General features: G+C 45.4%; 1 protein-coding gene across 6 annotated transcripts in view; it reads right to left on the reverse strand.

Moving 5' to 3' along the window:
* Nucleotides 1–24,025, reverse strand: part of TANGO6 (transport and golgi organization 6 homolog) — a 189,492-nt gene that overhangs the window by 124,209 nt on the left and 41,258 nt on the right. For all 6 annotated transcript variants that reach the window (XR_009246848.1, XR_009246849.1, XM_058675022.1 and 3 more), the window contains exons 9-12: nt 23,234–23,410; nt 20,293–20,425; nt 17,365–17,556; nt 6,684–6,818 (exon numbers count right to left, since the gene is read on the reverse strand). Coding sequence is in view for 4 of the 6 variants with exons in the window: in XM_058675022.1 (XP_058531005.1) it covers nt 6,684–6,818; nt 17,365–17,556; nt 20,293–20,425; nt 23,234–23,410 (637 nt within the window). In the remaining 2 variants the exon portion in view is untranslated. The remainder of the gene's footprint in view (nt 1–6,683; nt 6,819–17,364; nt 17,557–20,292; nt 20,426–23,233; nt 23,411–24,025) is intronic.

Consider the following 24,025-nt stretch of genomic DNA (forward strand, 5'->3'; position numbering starts at 1 on the left):
GATGTACAGGCAAAATGCAAACCTGCAGAACTCCTACAAAACAGAAGTAAATCAAAATGACCTTGACCATGGCGATGCACTTAGTTTTCATTTTTTTTAAGATTTATTTATTTTTATTGCAAAGTTAGGTATATATAGAGAGAGGAAGACAGACAGAGAGAAGTATCTTGCATCCAATGATTCACTCCCTAAATGACAGCAACAGCTGGTGCTGCGCTGATCCAAAGCCATCTTGGTCTCCCACGCTGGTGCAGGGTCCCGAGGCTTTAGGCCATCCTTAACTGCTTTCCCAGGCCACAAGCAGGGGGCTGGATGGGAAATGGGGCTGCTAGGATTAGAACTGGCATATGGGATCCTGGCGCGTTAAAGACGAGGACTTTAGCTGCTAGGCCACAGCACCGGGCCCTCATTTTCTTTTAACTGACACATATTGGTACATACTTATAGGGTACTCATTATATAATCAACATATTCAACATGTAATCAAACCACGGTAATTAGTATTTCCCATCTCCTCAAATATAACTTCTATATAATCGGCATATTAGGTTCCCTTCCAGTTACTTTGAAATATATCACAAATTTTCCTAAGCTGTAGTTTATCCTTCTCTAGCTGAGAACAAAGAAACATGCTGACTTTGTTCGTTTTTTTTGAATTAACTTTTTTTTAAAGATTTACTTATTTTTATTACAAAGTCAGATATACAGAGAGGAGAGACAGAGAGGAAGATCTTCTGTCCGATGATTCACTCCCCAAGTGAGCCGCAACAGCCAATGCTGTGCCGATCCGAAGCCAGGAACCTGGAACCTCTTCTGGGTCTCCCACACAGGTGCAGGGTCCCAATGCATTGGGCCGTCCTCAACTGCTTTCCCAGGCCACAAGCAGGGAGCTGGATGGGAAGTGGAGCTGCCAGGATTAGAACTGGCGCCCATATGGTATCCCAGGGTGTTCAAGGCGAGGACTTTAGCTGCTAGGCCACACCGCCGGGCCCTGAATTAACTTATAAAACAAAAGTACAAGGCCAGGCATTGTGGTGCAGTTTGCAATGACAGCAGCATCCCACAGGAACAACAGTTGGAGTCCCAGCTGCTTCACTTCTCATCTGGTTCCCTGTTAAGGCACCTGAGAGAGCAGCAGAAGGTGGCCCAAGTACTTGGGTCCCTGCCACTCATAAAGGAGACCTGGACAAGGGTGCTAGCTTCAGCCTGGCACAGTTTCAGACATCACAGTCACTCGGGGAATGAACTAGAGGACAGAAGTTCTCTCTCTTTCCCAATATGTGTATATGTTCCTCTTTTTAATTCTACTTTTGAAATAAATGAAAAAACCTTTTAAAAATATGAGATTACCAAAGGCACAGTGTATGAAAGAAATTAATTAACAAGCTAGACTTCATTAGAAACTTCTGCTCTACAAAGCACATGGATGGAAGTATCAGAAACAAGCTACAGACTAGGAGAAAATATTTGCAAAAGACATCTGATAAAGAAGTGAAAGTGAACATGATGAGGATGTGGGGCAAAGGGAACTCCATCCCACACTGAAGGGGACACACAACTGCAGAGCACTTCGGCAGACATTTGGGCTGTTTCTTTCAAGAAAAAAAAAGTCAGTAAAAATTAATTTTTTAACAACCCTACACTAAATGGTATCACTGTATAAGCCAGCCATTGTATTCCCTAGTATTTTCATTAATGAAATATAAACTTCCATCCACACAGAAACCTGACTACAGATGTTTCCAGCAGCTCTAGCCATAACTGCTCAAAATCACCAAGGTGTTGGCTTCCAAGATGAATGCATGAACAGAAAGTGACACATGTAGACAATGTCAGAATACTATACAGCACAGAAAGGAGACGAGGAGGAAGCCTGAGAAGCACGAAAAGCCCTGCTTGTGTATTGCTCTGTGACACAGGACAACATGAAAGGACTGCATACTGCAGGCGACCGACTCTGCCAACAGGCAAAGGTCTGGGTAGGTGGAGTCAGGCGCAACAGACCATAGCACGCAGAGCATGGAGGACCTACGGCAGTGACACTCCTCTGTGTGATGCCACAGGGGTGGGGACACGACCCCAGACTCAAGGCTTTATCCCAGACTTTATGTGAGCAATGGTTATTGTCCAGACAACTGAGAACATGAGTGTGGTCTCACCTAACCTTCTGACTTTCGCGGCTGTAATAGCAACATGCTAAATTCCTCTCACTGTTCGGTCTTAGCTCCTGAAAGGCACTTGGGAAAAAGGAAGTGTTAAACCCAATGAAATGGAGAAAGAATAAATTATCATTTAGAAGGCACATATGAGAATCTAGTGATTACATTTTTGCCTAAAAACCACCCTTCAATACCAACTCCCACCAGATGGCTATCTGCTGCAGTCCTGAAGATCTGGGGTCTCTGGGAACATTCAGGTCATATGTTTTTGTGACCTCAACAGATGGAAACCTTCACAGCCCCCTTGATGTCAGAGAAATCATTTTGTATAAAGTATATAAAGCTCTGAAAATGTATAACAAGTACATAAATGAACACAATGGAAACAACTCCAAAAATAATAGAAAGTTTAATCTGGACAGCAGAAAGAACTCGGGGGAACCAGTCTTGTGTAAACTGGAAGGACATTTCTCAAAAGCTATTAAAAAAAATCACAGGCATTGTGCCCAGCATGGTAGCCTAGCGGCTGAACTCCTTGCCTTGCATGTACCGGGATCCCATATGGGCGCTGATTTGTGTTCTGGCCACACTGCTTCCCATCCAGTTCCTTGCTTGTGGCCTAGGATAGCAGCGAAGGACAGCCCAGGGTCTTGGGACCCTGCACCTGTGTGGAAGGCCCAGAGGAAGCTCCTGGCTCCTGGCTTTGGATCAGTTGAGCTCTGGCCATTTTGGCCACTTGGAGAGTGTCACTGGATGGAAGATCATCCTCTCTGTCTCTCCTCCTCTTTGTATATCTGCCTTTCCAATAAAAATCTTTAAAAAAAAAAACTCACAGGCGTTGTGGTCTTCAAGTAAGGCCTCTATTTGTTTAAGAGTATTTGTTTTAAAAAGAGGGAGGAAAGCATGGAGGGGAATATATAGAGACAATATGAGAATGAGCAAGAATCTTCCATCTGTTGGTTCACTTGCCAGATGTCTGTTACCGCCATCTCTGGACCAGGCCAAAGCTAATAGCTAGGAACTCCACTCAGGTCTCCCACATGTTCATGTATAGCTGTGGCCCAAACACCTGAACCATTACCTGCTGTCTTTCCAGGCACCTTGACTGGAGGCTAGATGGGAAGCAGAGCAGTTAGGCTTCAAACTGCCCCCTCTGACATGGAACACCAGCACTGCAAGCTGAAGCTTAACCTGTTGCACCACAATGCCATCCCCAAAGTAAGAGCTTTCATAGCAACTTTGGTCAACCAGTTGTAAGTGGCTGAAGGATGTCCTACACTGTGGAGACACTCAGGAGGGTCTGCATTACCCGGAAGATGATCAAGGAAGTGCTAGCGTCACAATAAGGAACATGGCCCTCTGCTCCATGCAGAACGTGACTAACACAACACGCCCATGGCTGTGCCCCGATCACCAGGGTGTATGCCCTTTCCATACATTACAAGAACAGGATTAGGGGGAAAATCAGTGCCTCCTTTGTTTAGCATCCATCTTGCTTTTGTTCTTGCTTCCATTTATCCATCCATTCAAAAGCTGTTTATTAAATTCCTGCTGTGGCAGGTTTTTTAAATGGCAGAAAGTAAGACATTTCTGAACCAGGCTGCTTGAGGGGCAGCAATAATTACACATGATTGCATGCTCTTTGAAGTTCCACTTAATGGCTCAAAATAACGGGAACTTTTCCAAGCTGTTCTCAAAAGCACTCTCCTGCAGCCCAGCAGAGGAAAGCAAGGACAGTGTCCCAGCACAGGGACTGGGTTGGCCCATTCACCTACTGCACACAAACGCTTTCAGAGGCTCTTTTCTCTTCCTCTCCCCCAGTCCCTAGGAGACCGTTAGCTTGCTCACTACAACTTCCATCTCCGTCTCTAAGCATTTGCTGTGATAACTTTTCATTTTAATATTTTTCATTTATTTGAAAGGTATAAGCAGACATAAAAAGAGACAGACACAGAGACAGAGAGAGATCTTCCATTTGGTGCTTGACTCCCCACAATAGCTGGGGATGGGCCAGGTCAAAGCCAGGGGCTAGGAATTCAATCCAGGTCCCTCAGGTAGGTGGCAAGGATCCAAGTACTTGATCAGCCCTGCCTACCAGGGTTCACATTAGCAGGAAGCTACAAAGGAGAATGAAGGCAGTGGTTGAAGCCAGGCACTCCGAAACTGGCTGTGGGTATCTCAAATGGTAGCTTCATCATTGCACCAAACATTCACTCCACATTTGCTACGACTTCAATATATAAGTCAACAGAACCTAAAACAGGGTCACATGCCAAGATAACTTGTCCACAAAGTTTGAGCCTTTGGTCAAAAGACCTAAGCCATACAGAATAAGCCCAAGTTACAGACACTGCCCTGTAGAGAGATGTGCCTTTTGTCTCCCTGTAATGAACACCCACTCCAGCAGGATGCAGACTTCGAGGTTGGAACCGAGCTTTGAGCTGGAGGGCTCTGCTGCCTGCCATGAACAACACGGCTTTGCGTTTCTCTGAAGCAGCTCTGTAATGGTTTGCTCTGAGCTTTAAGCCATGTGCTGCAGAGGACCCAAGGATGCTGCACCACTGGGGAACAGGAGTCACCAACCTGACAACTCGTGCTGAGGAATGAACCTGACACTTAGAAAATGAGGCTGGGTTACAGTTGTCTTGTTAGCAGTCTCAAACCTACACTTCTCGCAAATTACCTCCTCTTCCCAGACACAGCATTGTAATAATCACCCTAATTATATAAATTAGAAATGAAAGAAAAGGGGTTAGATGGTTTTGGATGCTGTTTCATTAGCCAAAACAATGATGGCTATCGGGGATCGGCACAGCGTGTTGTTCTAGACCCCAGGCGAGGACCTGAGCCTGACAGCAATCAAGGGAAACCAGAATTCAGGACCATGACTTTCCCATCACGTAAACACCGACAGCCCAGCATTACTAGGCAAGCCACTCAGAAACCCAGGAGCCAAGTAGTACAGAAATAGAAAGGGGTGAGAGTGTAGGGGGTGACGTGTCTGTGTTTATTTCATTAACTGCCACATCAGAGGATGGCACAATACAATCAGTGAGTCACAATGGCTCACAGAGGGCAGGGACCGGCAAGGGAAGTGCAACTGCACAGGGCGGGTAGGTCTCTCTTCAACACGGCCCATGGACAAAGCTGGCCCCCAACGAAGGGCTTCTAGAAAAGCCAAGAGAGATGTCTGAGGTCTACTTTCCATGTGGAACACGGCATGAAACAGCAAGTATTAAATAAAGAGAAGCAAGCAAACACTCTCTGCTTGTGGAAACAAAGACTATTCCAATCAAAACACAACCAGAAAACCAAAAATTAAGCAGGCAAACTGAATGCAGCCAAACTGAAAAAAACTGTTCAATCTGTGAACTCCTCATCAATGCACGTCTAACAGCAGGGGTCTAAAATGGCTCTGGAAGCTGAACCAGATCACATGGGAATTACACAACACGGAGTACAAAGTAAATTTATCAGGAAATGGGCTTCACGTGAAAACAGACACAGATAAAATTCGTTTCTCCTTTAAGGATAAGTTACAGGCAAACTCAAATCCATAATCAAATCAGATTGCAATCCTGAAACTCCAACTCAAAACTTCATTGCCAGAGGGTTCCTATGCTTTGCAAAGGGTTATTAAGAGCAGGTTGGTTTCAGGTCAGATTTCCCAATACGTGCATTAAGCCTGTTTTGCTTTCTTGCAGTGTCCTGTCCTGCAGTGGTATACAATTAGTCTGCCCCTTTTTCTCTCTCTCCCCTTCTCTCCTTTTCTCTCTCTCTCTCTCTCTCTCTCTCACACACACACACACAACACACACAACACACACAACTTTGCCCCTGTGTAATTTTCCCCTTGTTGGTGCTGCTCTTCCCTCAGCCTCTGTAATTCAGCCATGCAGGCCTTCTGGAGGAATAACCAAGGCCGGTCAGGCAGAAGGCAGAAGGCATAGCCTCTTCCAGGTCTCCCATGTAGGTGCAGTAGCCCAAGCAATCAGGCCATCTCCCACTGCTACTAACGTACGTTAGCAGGGAACAGGATTGCAAATGGTGCAGCTGGAACTCACATCTATATGGGATTACAGCACTGCAGACAGCAACGTGCTCCACCAGGCACAAGCCTTGCTTCTGAGCCTTTGTGCACAATGCTCCAGTGGAGGAGCTACCACTGCACTACACACACATTTGGCCTTCTACGCATTCCTTTGAGTCTTAGCTTACACATACGCTTCCTCAGTAGAGACTTTCCCAGCCTAATTTTCACGCTGTCTTTTCTTATTACCTACAACTTCTCTTCAGGGTACTTTGTTCAATTAATTCTGAGTTTCTGTAGCCTACATAGGGGACCTGTAATGAAGAAGTGCAGCTTCCATGTCCTGTACTGTGGTGAGAGTTCTCATTAATAACCTATTCTGTTTACCTTCAGGTTCTCCTAAGTACAACATCCATCTCACAGGGATATGGATGGGAAGCAAAAAGTATTCTGTTTCTCTTTACCGCCCAAGTGTGGTTCATGTTTTAACTCACCTGAACAGCTCCTCCCAGCATGACGGCCACTAGCCCCATGGCCATGCTTAGTGTCTGTGACTCCACAGCGCTCTCCGCTTCATGGGCCAAGCTGGCGCAGGCTCTCTGCAGCGTGGCTGCTACAAAGTCCACCACCTACCAAAAAACATGGAACTTGGAGTCAGTGAGGAGTCTTCCACCTGTGTCCACCTGCACATTTTTGTCAACACTGTGATACCTAGAGCCTACAGCGCAGTAGGTACAGTGCTAGACTGTCCTCCTTTTGGTACATTTACCAGTTTGCTGTAAAAGATCCTATATAGAATACAGATGGAGGGCCTGGTGCCTTGCACACACTGGGATCCCATAGGGATGCCAGTTCTGAAACCAGTGGCCCTGCTTCCCATCCAGCTCTCTGCTTGTGGCCTGAGAAAGCAGTCAAGGATGGCCAAAAGCCTTGGGATCCTGCACTCGTGTGGGAGACCCAGAAGAGGCTCTTGGCTCCTGGCTTCAGATCAGCTTGGCTTCAGCTGTTGCAGCCACTTGGTGAATGAATCAACAGACAGAAGATCTTCCACTCTATCTCTGCTCCTCCCTGTGCACCTGAATTTGCAATAAAAATAAATAAATCTTAAAAAAAAATGCTTCCGTCTAGCATGCCAACATGTGTTGAAATTGTGAACATTTGTGACATACATATTAATAAACAGAGGGGGAAAAACTCCTAGAAGATACCCTTGGAGAAAATGTAGATGACTTTTCAAATGTTACACCAATGACACTCTCCAGAAAAAAAAGGTGTGAGGAGTTGAAATTCATTAAAATAATTTTTAAAATCTTTATAACATATGTATCTTATATGGGGCTGTTAGCTAAACTATACAAAGAATCCTCAGAGCTCAACAATAACAGCTTGATTAAAAAACAGGCAAAAGACTTGAGCAAACATTTCGTCAAAGATATATAAATGGCGAATCAGCACATTAAACATGCTCCACACCCAGGGCATGAGGATATAAATGAAAACATTCCTGAAGCTCTGTCACACATCTATAGAATAGCTGTAGTTCGGAGCACTGACAAGGCCAGACGCTGATGGGGCTGTGGAGCAACAGGAATTCCAATTCTAGCTTGAAGAAAGACAAACCAGCAGGCCACTCCAGCCGTTCCTCACAGGACTAACCACGCTCTTAGCGCATGACACAGCCACTGTGCTCCTTGACAGTTACCCGGGGAAGGTGTTCAAGGAAGACGTTAGGCCGCTGCTTGGGGCACCTGCATCCACACTAGAGGGCATGGCTTCAAGTCCTGGCTCTGCTCAATATCAGCTTGCAACTTTTGTGCACTCTAGCAAGCAGTAGATCATATCTCTATGTGGCTCTCTGTCATCCACATGAAGACCTGAACTGAGCTCCCAGCTTCCAGCTTCAGCCTGTCCCAGCCCCAGCTATTGTGGACATTTGGGGAGTAAACCAGGAGATGGGAGATCTATCTCTCTCACTTTTGAGAAAAATAAGATGCAAAATTTCTTAGAAAGAGACAAATGCTGCAGATATTGCTTGGAAATAAAAATAGAATATTTGTGTCCATACAAAAACATACACATGGTTGGTTAATGCAGCTTGAAGTACCAAGAATTCCTTCAATAGGTGGATACATACGTAAACTGTGGTCTCTCCAGACACTAAAACTAGTTCTCAGGCCACAAAAAGACGGTGGAGGAAACATAAATGTATACTGTCAAGTGAAAGAAGTCAATGTAAAAGGCAACATACTTGGCCTGACACTATAGCCTAGTGGTTAAATCCTGGCTTTGCATGCGCGTGGATCCTATGGGCACTGGTTCATATCCTGGCTGTTCCACTTCCCATCTAACTCCCTGCATGAAGCCTGAGAAAGCAGTCAAGGATGGCCCAAAGCTTTGGGACCCTACACCCGTATGGGAGACTCAGAAAAAGCTCCTGGCTCCTGGCTTCAGCTTGGCTCAGTTCTGGCTATTGTGGCCACTTGCAGAGTGAACCAGCAGATGGAAGATTTTTCTCTCTGTAAACCTGACTTTGCAATAAAAACAAATAAAAAAAAAAAAAAGGGCCACATACTGTATGATTCAAACTACAAGACACTTTAAGAAAAAAAAATGGTAAAAAAAAAAAGGGAGTGAAAAGGTCAGGGGTGCCAGGGATTGAGGCAAGAGGAGGCGAACAGGACTTTTAGGACAGAGAAGGACGTCTGCGGAATCCCATAATAATGATGCACCGCCATTACAAATATGTCCAGGTCCACGGAATGTACATCAACATAAATTCTAACATAGGCTATGGTCTTTGGTTGACAATGATGTGTCAATAAAGGTCATCCATTTTAATAAATGCAAGCAGGTGCTGTGGTAACTTAAGGCACCACTAACAACGCCCCCATCACATACAGATGTGCCAGTTTGGTCCTGGCTCCTCAATTTCCAACCCAGCTTCAAAGCAAATGTGTATCCAGGGAGGCAGCAGAAGATGGTTCAAGCTCTTGAGCCTCTGCCAACCACGTGGGAGACGAGCTCCAGGCTCATGGTTTTGCTTTAGCCCAACCCTGGTTGCAGAGAGAGTGCACTACAAGATGTAAGAGCTCTCTCAGTCTATGCCTTCCAACAAAAGAAACAAATAAAAAATTTAAAGTTTAACAGAGATAACACTTTTTATACATAGAGGATCCATAGCTGACAAAGGAGGGAGCTATGTACATGTAGGTGCATGGGGATGAGGGAAATCTATGTACTCTGAGTTCAATTATGTTGGGATAAAAACTCCTCTTAAAAACAGCTCTAATGAGTCTGCCATGGTAGCCTAAGTGTCTAAATCCTCACCTTGCATCCACTGGGATCCCAAATGGGTGCTATTTCATGTTCTAGTTGCTCCACTTCCCATCCAGCTCCCTGCTTGTGGCCTGGGAAAGCAGTCAAGGATGACCCAAAGCCTTGGGACCCTGCACCCATGTGGGAAACCCAGAAGAAGCTCCTGGCTTCGGATTGGCTCAGCTCAGCTCTGACTATTGCGGCCACTTGGGGAGCGAACCAGCAGATGAAAGATCTTTCTCTGTTTCTCCTTCTCTCTGTAAATCTTTCATTAAAAACAAGTCTTAAAATAAGAAAAAAGAAAAATCCTCCCCCCAGAAAACCAACTCTATAAAAAATTATCAGCAAACAACGTTTCCGCCTCAGGAATTAGTTTTTGCCTGCATTTGGGCAGTCTAATTCTAGGAAGCAATGAATGAGGGAGAAAATGTTCGATTTTATTTTGGAGTCAGAATTCTCAATTGGTACAAATGACGCAAAGTCAGGGGTTTTCTTTTTTTTTTTAAGTACCAGCTATTTTTAAAGGATTAAGATTATTCATACACAAGATTTTACATGGCACTTTGCTAACGACTAAGCTTTAAAAGGAATTAATCTGGTCAGCACCATTTTAACTGCGCTTGGATTAATCACCTTTGGCGGAACACCTTTGAATAAGTGATGTGCATATACATGCATGTACGTGCATGCCTATAAACACATGCATGTATATCTAGGATCTATGGCTCAGAAGAGAGACGTCATTGTGCAAATGGGAAGCTCCGATGGTCTGTAGTCAGTCTAAGTACCATGAAAGCCCTCACACTGAATGTCCAGGACAAACCCCACACAGTGCAAGTCTTTACTGCACTGAGGGGAACAACTTGTTAAGACTCACCCTTTGGAGCAAGGCAGGAAATGGAAAAGGTTGACAAACATCCCATTCACTGAAAGGGACACTGCTGGGGACAGCAGCGTCACTGCCTGCTTCAGCACTAAGGCTTTAGTGACAAAGGAAGTTAAGGACCCTGGCACTGTTGTGGGGTGACTGTGCTACCTCCTAGAATTTTCTAAAGTGCTCCCATTTAGCTTCTCTTTCAGTACAAGCATGGCAAAATTACCCAAATACAGAATTATCTAGCCTTCCTCCTTCTTTAATTATTTATTTTTTAATTAAAAAAGTCAAATTTACAGAGAGAAGGGGAGACAGAGAGAAAGATCTTCCATCCATTGGTTCACTCCCCAAGTGGCCACAGTGGCTGGGGCTGAGCCAATCTGAAGCCAGGAACCAGAAGCTTCTTTCAGGTCTCTCATGTGGATGCAGAGTCCCAAAGCTTTGGGTCATCCTCAACTGCTTTTCCAGGTCACAAGCAGGGAGCTGGAAGGCAAGAGGAGCAGCCAGTATATGAACTGATGTCCATATGGCTATTTTGGCCATTTAATAAGTGAATAAACGATGAAGTCTTCTCTCTCCCTCACTCTCACTTTCTCTCTCTGTAACTTTGCCTTCCAAATAAACTAAATGAATCTTTTCCTTCCTCCCTCCCTCCCTCCCATTCATTCCTTCTCTCTCTTTCTTAAAGATTTATTTATTTTATTACAAAGTCAGATATACAGAGAGGAGGAGAGACAGAGAGGAAGATCTTCTGTCCGATGATTCACTCCCCAAGTGAGCCGCAATGGCTGATGCGCGCTGATCCGAAGCCGGGAACCTGGAACCTCTTCCAGGTCTCCCACACGGGTGCAGGGTCCCAATGCGTTGGGCCGTCCTCGACTGCTTTCCCAGGCCACAAGCAGAGAGCTGGATGGGAAGTGGAGCTGCCGGGATTAGAACCGGCGCCCATATGGGATCCTGGGGCATTCAAGGCGAGGACTTTAGCCGCTAGGCCACGACATCGGGCCCCTCTCTCTTATGTGGGAAAAAAAGTCAGCCAGCATGAATTTCCTGCAGTCTCTTAGAGTCATTCTAACTGCTCGAGGCTCACAGCTGACTCCACCTTGGGGCCATCTCTGCCCTCCAGGACTCCCAGTGTCCAGCCTGAGAAGCACCTTGCTCCTTTTTCCCTTCTCCTTTTCACAAGAACTGCTGTGGCTTCACTGAGCTCCTGTATTCTGCTTGCTGATCACTCCTGCAGGCAGATATTTAGCTTTCGCAGCTCCTTAATCAAACATTATTTTCCAATGTGCACATTTTGCTGTCTCTTCTCCCCTGCTTTGCTAGTCCCTATAGTTCCAAAGGGAGCAGACCGCCCCGTACTCAGGGCACACGCTTCAACCGGAAACCCCTACTTATTACTGGATGTGTTTTCATGTTGTCTAAACACTTTGCAATGAGCATGTGTTGCACCTATGGTTTAGAAAAGAGGTTAGCACCTGAAAAAAGACCACAAAGAACCACTTCAACTTGGTTGATTACAATGATCCAGTTACAGAAAGGAACACAGGATGGTGGTTTCCTGACGGGGCCAAGCAAAGGCCATCTTGCCTGCCCCACGGCTCCTTGCTCATCTTGCCAAGTGCCAGCAGGTCCCCCGGGTCTGGACCATGCTTCACCAGGCCTGGCCATGGCTCCCCCATTCCCTCAACAATGATTTGCTTAAGTCAGGACCTGACTCCTTTTTAATGCCACTGATTTGATAAAGAGACTAGGTCACTTGTACTGGAGAATTTCCCACATCCTGGACTGGGCTGCTTCCTTATTCTCTAAATTTCCTCAATTAGATTAAGGTTCAAGGGCTTTTTTTTTCTTGGTAAGAAGTTATCCCAAGTGGCACTGGGCACTTCCTGATGCATGGCATCAGGAGGCACACACATCTAGTTGTCCACTTGGGAGTTGACACATCAGTGCACCCATGCTGAAATATAGCACTTCATTAACACTGAAATGCACCAACAAGAAAATGGCTGTAACAGGGGCCGGCACTGTGCCAAAGAAGGTTAAGCTGCTGCCTGTGACGCCTGTAACTCCATACAAGTGCCAGTTTAAGTCCAAGGTGCTCCACTTCAGGCCAAGTTCCCTATTAATGCACCTAGGATAGCAGTGGAGAACAGCCTAAGCGCTTGGGCTGCTCCCGGCCACCCACACGGGAGACCTGGAAGAAGCGCCTGGCTTCACCCTGATCCAGTCCCACCTGTTGCAGCCATCTGAGGAGTGAAGATCTCCCTCTTGCTCTTCCCTCCTTCCCTCCCTCTCTCTTTTGCTATCTCTTGCTCTCTGCATGTACCTTTCAAATAAAGAAAGAAATCTAAAACAAACAAACAAACAAAAAAAAATGGATAGAATAGTAACATGGGTAAGTACGTGGTAAATCTAATAATATAAAATACTAATGGCAATAGCTGAGTAATGGGCATAGAGGTATTCACTACAAAATTCATCATAATAAAATTCCTGGGAGGAAAGGCTCCATCAGTTAGTTGGCCTGGGTACTTTTGACCTAACACACTCATTACAAAGCACCCACCAGTAAATTACTGATGCCGTTGGCAGACATTGGCAGCCTTGGCCTAGATCCATTTCTTCATTAGGGAGCTGCTGTGATTCTCCTGGAAGCAAAAATCTTCCTTCACCAACTGGTTGGATGCACTGAAATAAAGCTGCCATAAGAGAGGTATGATGGGGCAGACACAGCAGCTTTAGTTGGCACGTGGGACACCCACATCCCACAGCAGGCTGCTGGGTCCAGTCCAGGCTACTCTGCTTCTGATCCAGCTCCCTGCTAACATGCCTGGGAAGCAGCAGATGATGGCTCAGTACTTGAGTCCCTGCTAACCCATAAGCAGAAGACCATGATGCAGTTCCTGGTTCCTGGCTTCAGCCTGGTGCAGTGCTTGCTGTTGTAGCCATTCAGAGAGTGGACTGAAGGCATCTCCTTCTCTTTCTCTCATTCCGCCCTTCACCAAATAAATAAATCTTTAAAGAAAATGAAAAGAAAGGCAGGACAAATACTTCACTATCATTTCCCTTTATCAATTTACAAAATAATGAGTTTTGTCATAGTTATCTTTTTTAAAGACTTACTTATTTTTATTGGAAAGCCAGATTCACAGAGAGAAAGCTGTCCCATCTGCTGCTTCACTCCCCAGATGGCCACAATAGCCACAGCTAAGACAGTCCGAAGTCATGAGCCAGGATCTTCTTTCAGGTCTCCCACACAGGTACAGGGTTCCTTTACTTCCTCTACTCCCTTCCCAGGCCACAAGTAGGGAGCTGGAAAGGAAGTGGAGCAGCCAGCACGAACTGGCACCCATTTGGGATCCCAGATAGAGCTTGTAAGGGGAAGATTAGTCAACTGAGCCATCGTGCCAGGCCCTGCCTAGCAATCCTTAAGGACGTCCTACTAGGATTTTTTAGATCTTGGATGTGTTTCAATACATCACAGGAAAAATTCTTTCTGATGCTTTAATTGTCCTATCTGCCATGGCCCGGGCACCTCCAACAGCTTCCTGGCATCTAGGCATGGCCAGCAGGAGGTCTGAGAAACACGATTCCTAACAAAGACCCTACAGCAACCTGTGTCCTAGAGAGCTCTGTGCTCTTCCTGCAGAAAACATGACCGGAAGCTGCACTAGTGCACATTTCTGCCACGGAGCTGCCACTGTTTCTTGGCAATGAACAGTGGGCTGAAGTAGGAAGGTATTTAAGAACAAATCATGGATTCACCCGAACACTTTCAGCTGAAATTTTGTATCATAAGGTTTCTATTCAAGCTCCTGGATTTTATGCCTTTTTTTTTCGTATGCTAAAAATGCTAAAAATCTTGATGCTCAGGCCTGGAGCAATAGCCTAATGTAATCGCCTTGTACACGCCGGGATCCCATATGGTGCCTGTTGGTGTCCCTGAGGCCCCGCTTCACATCCCATCCAGCTCCCTGCTTGTGGCCTGGGAAAGCAGTTAAGGACAGCCCAAAGCCTTGGGACCCTGCACCTGTGTAGGAGATCCCGGAAGAAGATCCTTGTTCCTGGCTTCCGATCGGCTCAGCTCTGGCTGTTGTGGCCACTTGGGGAGTAAGTCAACGGACGGAAGATCTTCCTCTCTGTCCTTCCTCCTCTTTGTATATCTGACTTTCCAATAAAAATAATTCTTTAAAAAACCTTGATGCTCAATAAGATTAACAAAATTATAAGTCACTTATTTTATCTGTATGTGCATTTCAAACCAACACACGAACGTGATCACTACCAGTAAAATTACCAAATGCAATTTCATATTTCCTTGAGGCTCTTTTTGTCCTGATAGGCTTTAATCTCAGCTGAAAGATGGCTTAATGGGACTGATCATTTCTGTACGAGCCCAAGCCATTGTTCCTTGATTAGCAGTAAAGACACCTAACTGCAGAAGCTCAAGACCATTCCCGCTTCCAATCAGCATCCTTACACAACAACGCAAGGTCTGGATGAAACAGTGTACAGGGAGCAGACGTGAACAGAGGAGCAGCAGACCTCCCTCCGAGGGACAAGGTCAGTGAACTGGAGGAGAGAGACGCTGCAAAGATCACAAACGTGGTTTTCTGACAGACATGGTAAGTCAGCGCTGACAGGCAGCTGCACGTGCTCTCTGCAGGAGCGGCAGCGAAAACGCTGCTTAGCAACGCCAAAGGCAGGCGACAAGGACGAAGGCACCGAGAGCAGCTCAGCTCTAAGCGTCACAATTGAGGCATCTTACACGGACATGTCACCAGCCACGCGGCAACTACCAGCTAATGTGGCAGAAAGGGTCAGCTACACTGCCCCGGCTTTCTTATTTCTGTTTCCTATGTTGTTCTTACATTTTATTTATTTTGACTTTTTTTCTTAAAGAGTGATAGAAATAGAAAGGAGAGATCTTCCACTGTTAATTCATTCCCCAAATGTTTAAAAGATTCAGAACTGGGTCAGGCCAAAGCCAGGATAAGGGTGACAGGGACCAATTACTAAAGCCACTGCTGCTTCCTCCAGGGCCTGCATTTGCAGGAACCTAGGTTAAAAGCGCCGTAATGATTGAACCACAATATGAGTTTAGGCATCTTAACCACTGACGCAAACACCCACCTGTTTCCTACTTTTTTTTAAAAAGATTTATTTATTTTTATGGGAAAGGAAGATACAGAGAGGAGGAGAGACAGAAAGGAAGATCCTCCGTCTGATGACTCACTCTACAAGTGAGCGCAACGGCCGGAGCTGAGCCAATCTGAAGCCAGAAGCCAGGAGCCTCCTCCAGGTCTCCCACGTGGGTGCAGGGTCCCAAGGCTCTGGGCTGTCCTCGACTGCTTTCCCAAGCCACAAGCAGGGAGCTGGATGGGAAGCAGGGCCGCTGGGATTAGAACCAGCGCCCATGTGGAATCCCAGTATGTGCAAGGTAAGGACTCTAACCACTACACTATCGCACCGGGCCCTCCTACTTTTTAAAGAGGTCATAAGAACAATGTCTGCATCAGTAACCATCAGGCTCTGATTGCCACAGTTATACCATTCTTTTATTCTTTTTTTCTTTATTTAAGACTTACTTATTTTTATTAGAAAGTCAGATATACAGAGAGAAGGAAAGACAGAAAGAAAGATCTTCCATCCATTGATCCACTCCCCAAGTGGCCCAATGACCGGAGCTGCGCTGATCTGAAGCCAGGAGCCTGGAGCTTCTTCCGGGTCTCCCATGCCAGTGCAGGGTCCTAAGGCTTTTGGCCATTCTCCACTGTTTTCTCAGGCCACAAACAGGGAGCTGGATGGGAAGTGGGACCGCCTGGATTAGAACCAGCGCCCATATGGGATCCCAGCACACACAAGACAAGGACTTTAGCCACTAGGCTACAGCACCAGGCCCCACAGATACACTGTTCTGAAAGTGTTTTTTAAAAATAGCTTTACACTTTACAGGATGTTGTGGAGACTGGCTCTGGTCAAGGACCTACAATGTTCAAGGCAATTATGCTTATATGTGTCCAAATTGAGTTTTTGTGGTTGTTTTTCTTTATAATCATTCTCAACCTGTGAAATTCCTTAGAAGCACTAAAGGAGCCTTAAAAAAAGACAGAAAAAGGTATCGACACTGCAAGTTAAGCTCCAAAATGTCCATCCCATATCAGAGACCCAAATACTCTGCTTCCAATCCAGCCTCCTATCACTATGTCCATTAGGTGGCAGATGATCCCGCAAGTGCTGGCACCTTGGCAGGGAGTTCCTGCCTCTGAGCTTGGCCTAACCCAGCCCAGGCTGTGACAGGTGTTTGGAGAGTGAACCAGCAGATGAAACACGGATCTCTTGTTGTTCCTCTGTCTCCACGATGCTGCTTCTCAAGTTAACGGACAGGATATGAGGGTGATCGCCAGGGCTGACTCGGCTGCTCTGGCTGGCCAGGTGGGTGTCCCCTCCCTCACAGTTCCCTGAGCGTGTCCCTCCCGAAGCTGCGCATCCGGTCACAGAGGATGACCTTCCCCGCTAGAGGAGGACTGGTCTTCGGTCAACGGACTCCGAGTAGCTGTGCTCCGCTGCTAGAACTTCCAAACAAGCTCTCAAGTTAGTGGACAAATAAACACTGAGACTAACACTGATAAAGGTACCCAGGCTGTGACACAGACAGGAGCTCTGAGAGTGGGCTGGGGACTCATATTTTGGAACAGATCCCTGACACTTCCATCTAATTTCAAAAGTTGAAAACCATAAAACTCAAAACAGTTCTCCAATCACCTCAGCTGCGCGTCCAGCCTGCTTCTCAAGGACCCAGGAGAGTTTCACATTCAGTGGTTTGAGTATGGGCTGGGGAACTCGCATGTTTAATTGACATTCTAGCAACACTGAGGCAAGTGTTGTTAAGCCACACTCAGAGCTAACACCTCTAATCATTGTTCTGGAGAGAACGTAAAGAAACTGACCCAGACTGTTCCCTGAATGGGACGGCCCCTGACCTGAGTGATGTTGGTGAATATCTGCTCCGACATCCTCTCGCACAGAACCGCCACCAGCTGTAGGACCAGCAGCTTCCGCTCCTGCCCTTCCACAAGCAGTGTCCGCTGCTGCTCTAACTCCAAGAGGCTCTGGCTAGAGAGGGGCTGGGTTTTGAACTCTGCTTCGTTCTCTGCTGCCACATGAGTCAACTCCTATAAACACAAGAGAAGAGAAAAAGTGAAGGAAGGGGCCAGAGCTGAGACAAAGTGGGTGAAGCTGCCACCTGTGGATGCTAGAATTCCATTTGGGCACCAGTTCAAGTCCCTGCTGTTCCACTTTCAATTCAACTTCCTACTAATACGGCTGGGAAAGCAGTAGAGGATGGGTCATGTATCCAGTGGGAAACCTGGAAGAAGCTCCTGGCTTCGGATCAATCCAGGGCTAGCCACTGTGGCTATATGGGGTTGAGCCAGTGGATGAAGACCTCTTTCTCTGTAACTCTATCTTTTAAATAAACAAAAATAAACCTTAAAAGAGAGAGATCTCATTCTGGATCAGCTCAGCTCCGGCCGCTGCGGCCATTTGGGGAGTGAACCAGGCAATGGAACATCTCTCTCTATTTCTCTCCATAAATCTGCCTTTGCAATAAAACAAAATCTTTATAAAAAATTAATAAATCTTTAAAAGGAAAAGGGAGCAAAGAAAGAAAAAGTGAACGAATACCCAGTACAACCAACAGCATCACAAACATAGCCAGAAAACAGTTTGAAATGCATATTTAAAGAGTCTATATTTATGACAGCATTATTTACAATTGCTAAAAATTGAAGACAATCTAAAATGTCATGCAATAAGAGAATAAATAAATTTTGGGAGATTTATTATGTCACCACAGCTAAAACAAATGAGCTAGCTCTATGTGGATATCCAGAGACAGATCTCAGAAACTGTCAAGTGAAAAACGTGAGTTGCGAGACACTGTGTACATTACAATACTCTGAAATCTAGAGCTCCTGTAACACACACACACATGCATGCTCAGAACCAGCTCAGCCACTTCCTCCTGTATCAGTGTTTTTACCATCTCGACGGCCTTCCCAGCCTACAGCTCTAGCTGCCACCTAGCACTGCCCACTCCCGCCAGATTCCCGCAGGTAACTCCAGCACCACAGCCCTTTCCCGCTGCAACGCTCAGAACTGAACGGCCACTGCAAGGCTGTGCCTCAGGGTGGGTTTTGCTGGCTTTTCACCTATGCTTCAACACTGCATACTTCCTTGGGCAGAGAAAACCTGAAGCTCCCTCTCGATTCATGCTTCATCAAAGTAACTGGCAGCCCAGAGTCTAGGAATTCAACTGCACCTGAAACTCCTGGTGGGTCTTTTACAATGTCCAGGGACATTTTTTGTTGTCATAATTGGGGGGAAACTCATGTATTTAGTGTGTTCATGTTTTTCTTGTAGCCTACAGGGCAGCCTCTCATAAGAAAAAAACCCATCTGGCTTAAAATGTCAATGGTACTAAAGCAGAGAGACCAGTTTAGAGCCAAGCCCTTTAATAACCCCTTTACCTGAGATACATGAAGGAAACAATATGGAAATAATAGTCTTACCCACTTCCCTATAGCCCTTGAACCTTTTTACCGTAATTAACTATGTAAAGATTGTCAAAAATATAATAATATATATAAAAAATTTTTTTAGAATATGTATTTATTCCCCCAGGAACAAGAAGAAATGGCAAATTTGGAAGTAACAAGTTCACCCAATTTTCCCTAAACCTTGATCGTTCCCACCCTGATCAACTATGTAATAATTACTTTCAAAAATAAAATTTTAAAAAAGAATATGTATTTATTGTAATTGAAAAGGTCTATTTATAGAGAGAAGGAGAGACAGAGAGAAAGATCCTCTATCCACTGGCCCCTGCAAAGGCCACGATGGCTGGAACTGAGCCAATCCAAAGCCAGGAGCTTCTTCCAGGTCTCCCACAAGGGTGCAAGGTTCCAAGGACTTGGGCCTTTCTTCACTGCTTTCCCAGGCAGCTGAATGGGAAGCAGAGTAGCTGGGACGTGAATCAATGTCACACTTGGAGGTGGAGAAATAGCCAGCTGAGCCATTGTATTGGTCCCTAAAATTGCTTTATTTAAGGTATACGATGAAGCGCACATTTGCCTGGAATAGTATTTGGAATGAGTGACTGGACATGGGGGTGGGGAGGTGGGTGGCTGGATGTGGGAAGCAAGAAAGCATCAAAAACGTGTCCCTGACTTCAAGCCACAGAAATGCCACCCCTTTCTCCTAGTGCTTGCCCACCTCCCTCCTCCACCACCAACCTTGAACTTCACAGTTATTCTCTTAAATACTTTCCTAGGTGGAGAGCAGGAGGCAGAGCCGGAAGTCTCTGGTTCATGATATCAGACAGTGATCTCCTTACATGAGACAAGCTGCTACCAGAGATAAGGGCAAAAGGGGGTGAAGACGCTGGCCTTGAGAGACAGGGAAAAGGTTTCAGGTGGCCAGAAAGCAGAGTGCAGGAGACACAACTGCTAAGCCTCCTTTCCAAATATCTGACAGAAAAACAGGCAGAGAGGATAAGGGATTACTCTAGAGCTGTAAAACCTGCTATTAACTTCAAAAGAGTTCTTAGTGTCAACTCGTAATAACAATTAACCCTTGCGCACACTGGTAATTCTGCTTTGTTCATCTCTAGAACGGCAATGCAGAGTCCCCAGGAGAGAAGTCAGAACACACAGGTTCCATGAAAGCCTCCTCTTTTTACCAACCCCAACATTACTCCCTTCCAAAAAAGAAACACCTTTATGCCCCTAATCATTTGCCATAAATTGGAACCTAAATTTTAGAAGTTGAAGTTATGAATGCCTAGAAAATTCACAGGGTCCCCCGGGATTGTCTGTAGAACGGATGGCAATGAACTCTGTAGTTCTCACCTGCAGACACAAGATGAAGAAGTCCCCTGCCAAACCACACTTCTGGCAGTGGGACAGCAGGTCGATGAGATGCTCCACTTGGCTCTGCTCAGAGGTCACCTTCTGGAACAGGGCTTCATCCTCCTCTTCATCACTGCAAAGCAGGGGAGAGTTGTTTTGGCAGTGGCACCGAAAGATCATATTTTTCTTGAAACCCCATAATAATCTTCAAAAGAAACATGTTACCTCATGTTCCAGTCACACATTGGAATGATCTCCAAAAAAATGTGTGCAATTTATTTTCCTATTTCTCCAAGCTGGAAAAAGTTGAATATTTACTTTCAAAATCTGGGACATTCGGTCCTATATGGCCACTTGCTCCAATAGGTAAAAGATTCATAAAGGAAATGGCTTGAATGTTACAGAATTATTAAAGAATTATTATTATATCTTAAATAATGTTATAATGTTTAATGTTTTTGCTTATTTGAAAGGAAGAGAAAGACAGAAACAGAGAGACCTCCTTTTGCTGGTTCATCCCCCTAATGCCTGGAACAGCTGGAGCTGCTCCAGGCTGGAACTCGGTCTGTGTCTCCCAGGTAGGTGGCACAGACAGCTCCTTGCACCATCCCCTGCTGCCCTCTGGGCTGCACATTTGCAGGAAGCTGGAGAGAGCAGGAAAGCCAGGACTCTAAGAGATGGAGATCTCTTCCATCTGCTAGTTCCCTGCAACGCACCCAAACTGAAGTCAGGATCCAGGAGCTCCAGCCAGGTCTTCCATGTGTGTAACAAGAATCCAAGCATTTGAGCCATCATCGGCTGCTTCCCAAGGCATGCATTAGCAGGAAGCTGGATAGGAAGTGGATTTAGAACTCAAACCCAGGTATTCTGGTGTAGAAACGTGGGCACCCCAAGCAGTATCTCATCTGCTAAAGCCAAATGCTCACCCTGAAAATTACAAATGTTGACATATGTGCACTAAGTATACTAGAGGAGCCAGCGCTATGGCTCAACAGGCTAATATTCCATCCTGCAATGCCAGGATCCCATATGGGCACCAGTTCATGTCCTGGCAGATCCACTTCTGATCCAGCTCCCTGCTTATGGCCTGGGAAAGCAGAAGAGGATGGCTGAAAGCCTTGGGATCCTGAACCCATGAGGGAGTCCTGGAAGAGGCTCCTGGCTCCTGGGTTCAGATCAGCTCATTTCTGGCTTCTGCGGACATTTGGGGAGAAAACCAGCAGATGAAAGACCTGACCTCTCTATCTCTTCTTCTCTCTGTAAATCTGCTTTTCAAAGAAAAATAAATAAATGTTTTTAAGAAATATAAATACTAGACTATAGACTACTAAATTAAATCCAAACTGCCCCTAAATTAGTCCCAAATAAAAACTGTTTCTCAATGTTTTTAAAATAAACAGGAAAAAAATTTTAATTCTTCCCATCCACATGCATAGCTACAACCAGAACTTACTAATGCTTGATAGTCTTTAAAAAGATTTATCTATTTTTAAAGATAGAGTTACAGAGAAAAAAAGAAAGACAAAGGAGAGATCTTCCATTCATTGCTTCACTCTCCAAATGGTTACAAAGGTTGGAGCTGAGCCAGTACAAAGCCAGGATGTTGGAACTCCCTCTAGGTCTCCCATGTGGATGCAGGAGCCCAAGTACTTGGGATATCCATGGCCGCTCTCCCAGGTGCATCAGCAAGACTCTAGATCAGAAGCGGAGCAACCAGGACTCAAATCAGGGCCACAGGCAGGGGCTTAGCTTTACACCATAGTGCCAGCTTTGATGCTCGGTAATTTTAAGTAAACTAGTAACTGGAGTTTGTCCTGAAAATTCTGCGTGTAACCTATGTGTTTTCCTATTTTCTTCAAGCTCATCATATTGAATGAGTATTCTAAAATGTTACTAAGTTAACAAAAAATACAAAACTAAATTGAAATACTTCAATAAGCAGAAGCATTCTGAATGTGATATGAATGATAAATGGGGTGGCTACCACCACTTAAATCTTACATGCATTCTAATGAACAGAAACTCACATTGTGAGATAATTAGCTCATAAACAGATCATCTAGAGGGTGGAAAGAATTTAAAATACACACACTTTAAAGACACTGGAGAAATAAATGATACATTCTACTAATAGGAATCAGGCGTTTCTAACCAACCTCTAAGAGGAACAAAGCCTTATAAAACTGCCACAGAAAACACCCATCAGGGTGGGTGTGTGGCCCAGCAGGGTACACTCTGTCACGTAAGGTGCTCACATCCCACTGTGGAGTGTCAGTTCACGTCCTGGCTGCTCTGTGTCTGAATCAGCTTCCTGTTGGTACGCACCTGGGAGCTGGCCGGGGAGGGCTCAAGTGCTTTCAGTTGCCTGCCACCCACTTAAGAGACCCAAATTGAGTTCCAGGCTCTGAGCTTCAGCCTGGCCCAACCCTTGCTGCTGTAGCCACTTGGGAGAATGAACCATCAGATGGAATATCTATCTTTGTCTCCATCACTCCCTTTCCCTGTCACTTAGCCTGTCAAGCAAATAAAAAATAAATCTCAAAAATAAAAATAAAGATGGCCATGAGACAGTGTTCCTTAGGCATACACACATGGATTGTTTCGGGAGTCAGAGATAGGGTGGAATTACTATGGTGTCAAGATTGAACACTTGCCATCCTTTACTATGATTCATTGGCAAAATGCTTAGTGAAGGAAGTGACTTTTTTGTCACACAGAATTGCGAGGCTCCAGTAAACTGCACCTAGTGTTAGCCTGATATCAGGGTGGGGGGAAGCCTGGAGGATTATTTAAGGCTCACATTTCACGTACAGACTATAAATAGCGGGCGCATCAAGACCCTGTAGTTCTGGTTTCTTTTCTCTCAGCGCCCCTTAGTGGCTTACAAAGGCCTTTCAGGTAGACCAAAATCGGGAGAGAGAGAAAAAAATTCTGGACTCACCTAAGTGTCTCTTTGATGATAACCATGATGCCACCTTGTGTGGCAGCATGAAACTGACACAGAGGGTGCAGTGAGGGCGCAGCCTTGTCCAGTCCTGCAAACCCTTTCAGGCTGGCAACCGCCTTCTTCCTTTCCAGCTTCCCCAGAATCCATAATAAGATCTCTTGGCAGAGTGATCTGGCAGGAAAAACAGTTACAAATGAGCTTGTCAGCTGAACTCTGTGCACAGAACAAGCTAACAAAGAAGGAAAGACGGACAGGGCCCACTGTGCTCCAGACACTGGCATTACCACCTAGTACGAGTGGACATGTTCCCTGTGAATTCCAGAATGTCAATACGTCAACATTCAATGAGACACTTGGCTCTAGAACCCAGACACTCCATATGAGCCCCAAAGGTTTAGATTTTTAAATTCCAAATGTACCACTGCCTTTGGATCATGCACTGTATAAGAAAGCTTATACTTACATGAAAACCATCCAATACCAGTGTGACTAAGAGACAGCACACCAACAAAGACCTTCCAACTCCTCATCCCTTCTCTGTCCCCATCAACTAGAGAGGAAGAGAATAAACATGGCATCTGTCTTGTCAGCCTGGTGAGGACCAGAGTGTGCCAGCAGGTGATCCCATATGGCCGCTGGTTCTAATCCCGGCAGCTCCACTTCCTCTCTATCTCTCCTTCTCTCAGTATATCTGACTTTGTAATAAAAATGAAATAAATCTTTAAAAAAAAAAATCTAAAAACAGGAGTCACTACATGGATGGTCTACTGGAACCAGACCAACAGA

The sequence above is a fragment of the Ochotona princeps genome, chromosome 16 (assembly GCF_030435755.1).
Source record: "Ochotona princeps isolate mOchPri1 chromosome 16, mOchPri1.hap1, whole genome shotgun sequence".
NCBI classification, from domain to species: Eukaryota; Metazoa; Chordata; class Mammalia; order Lagomorpha; family Ochotonidae; genus Ochotona; species Ochotona princeps.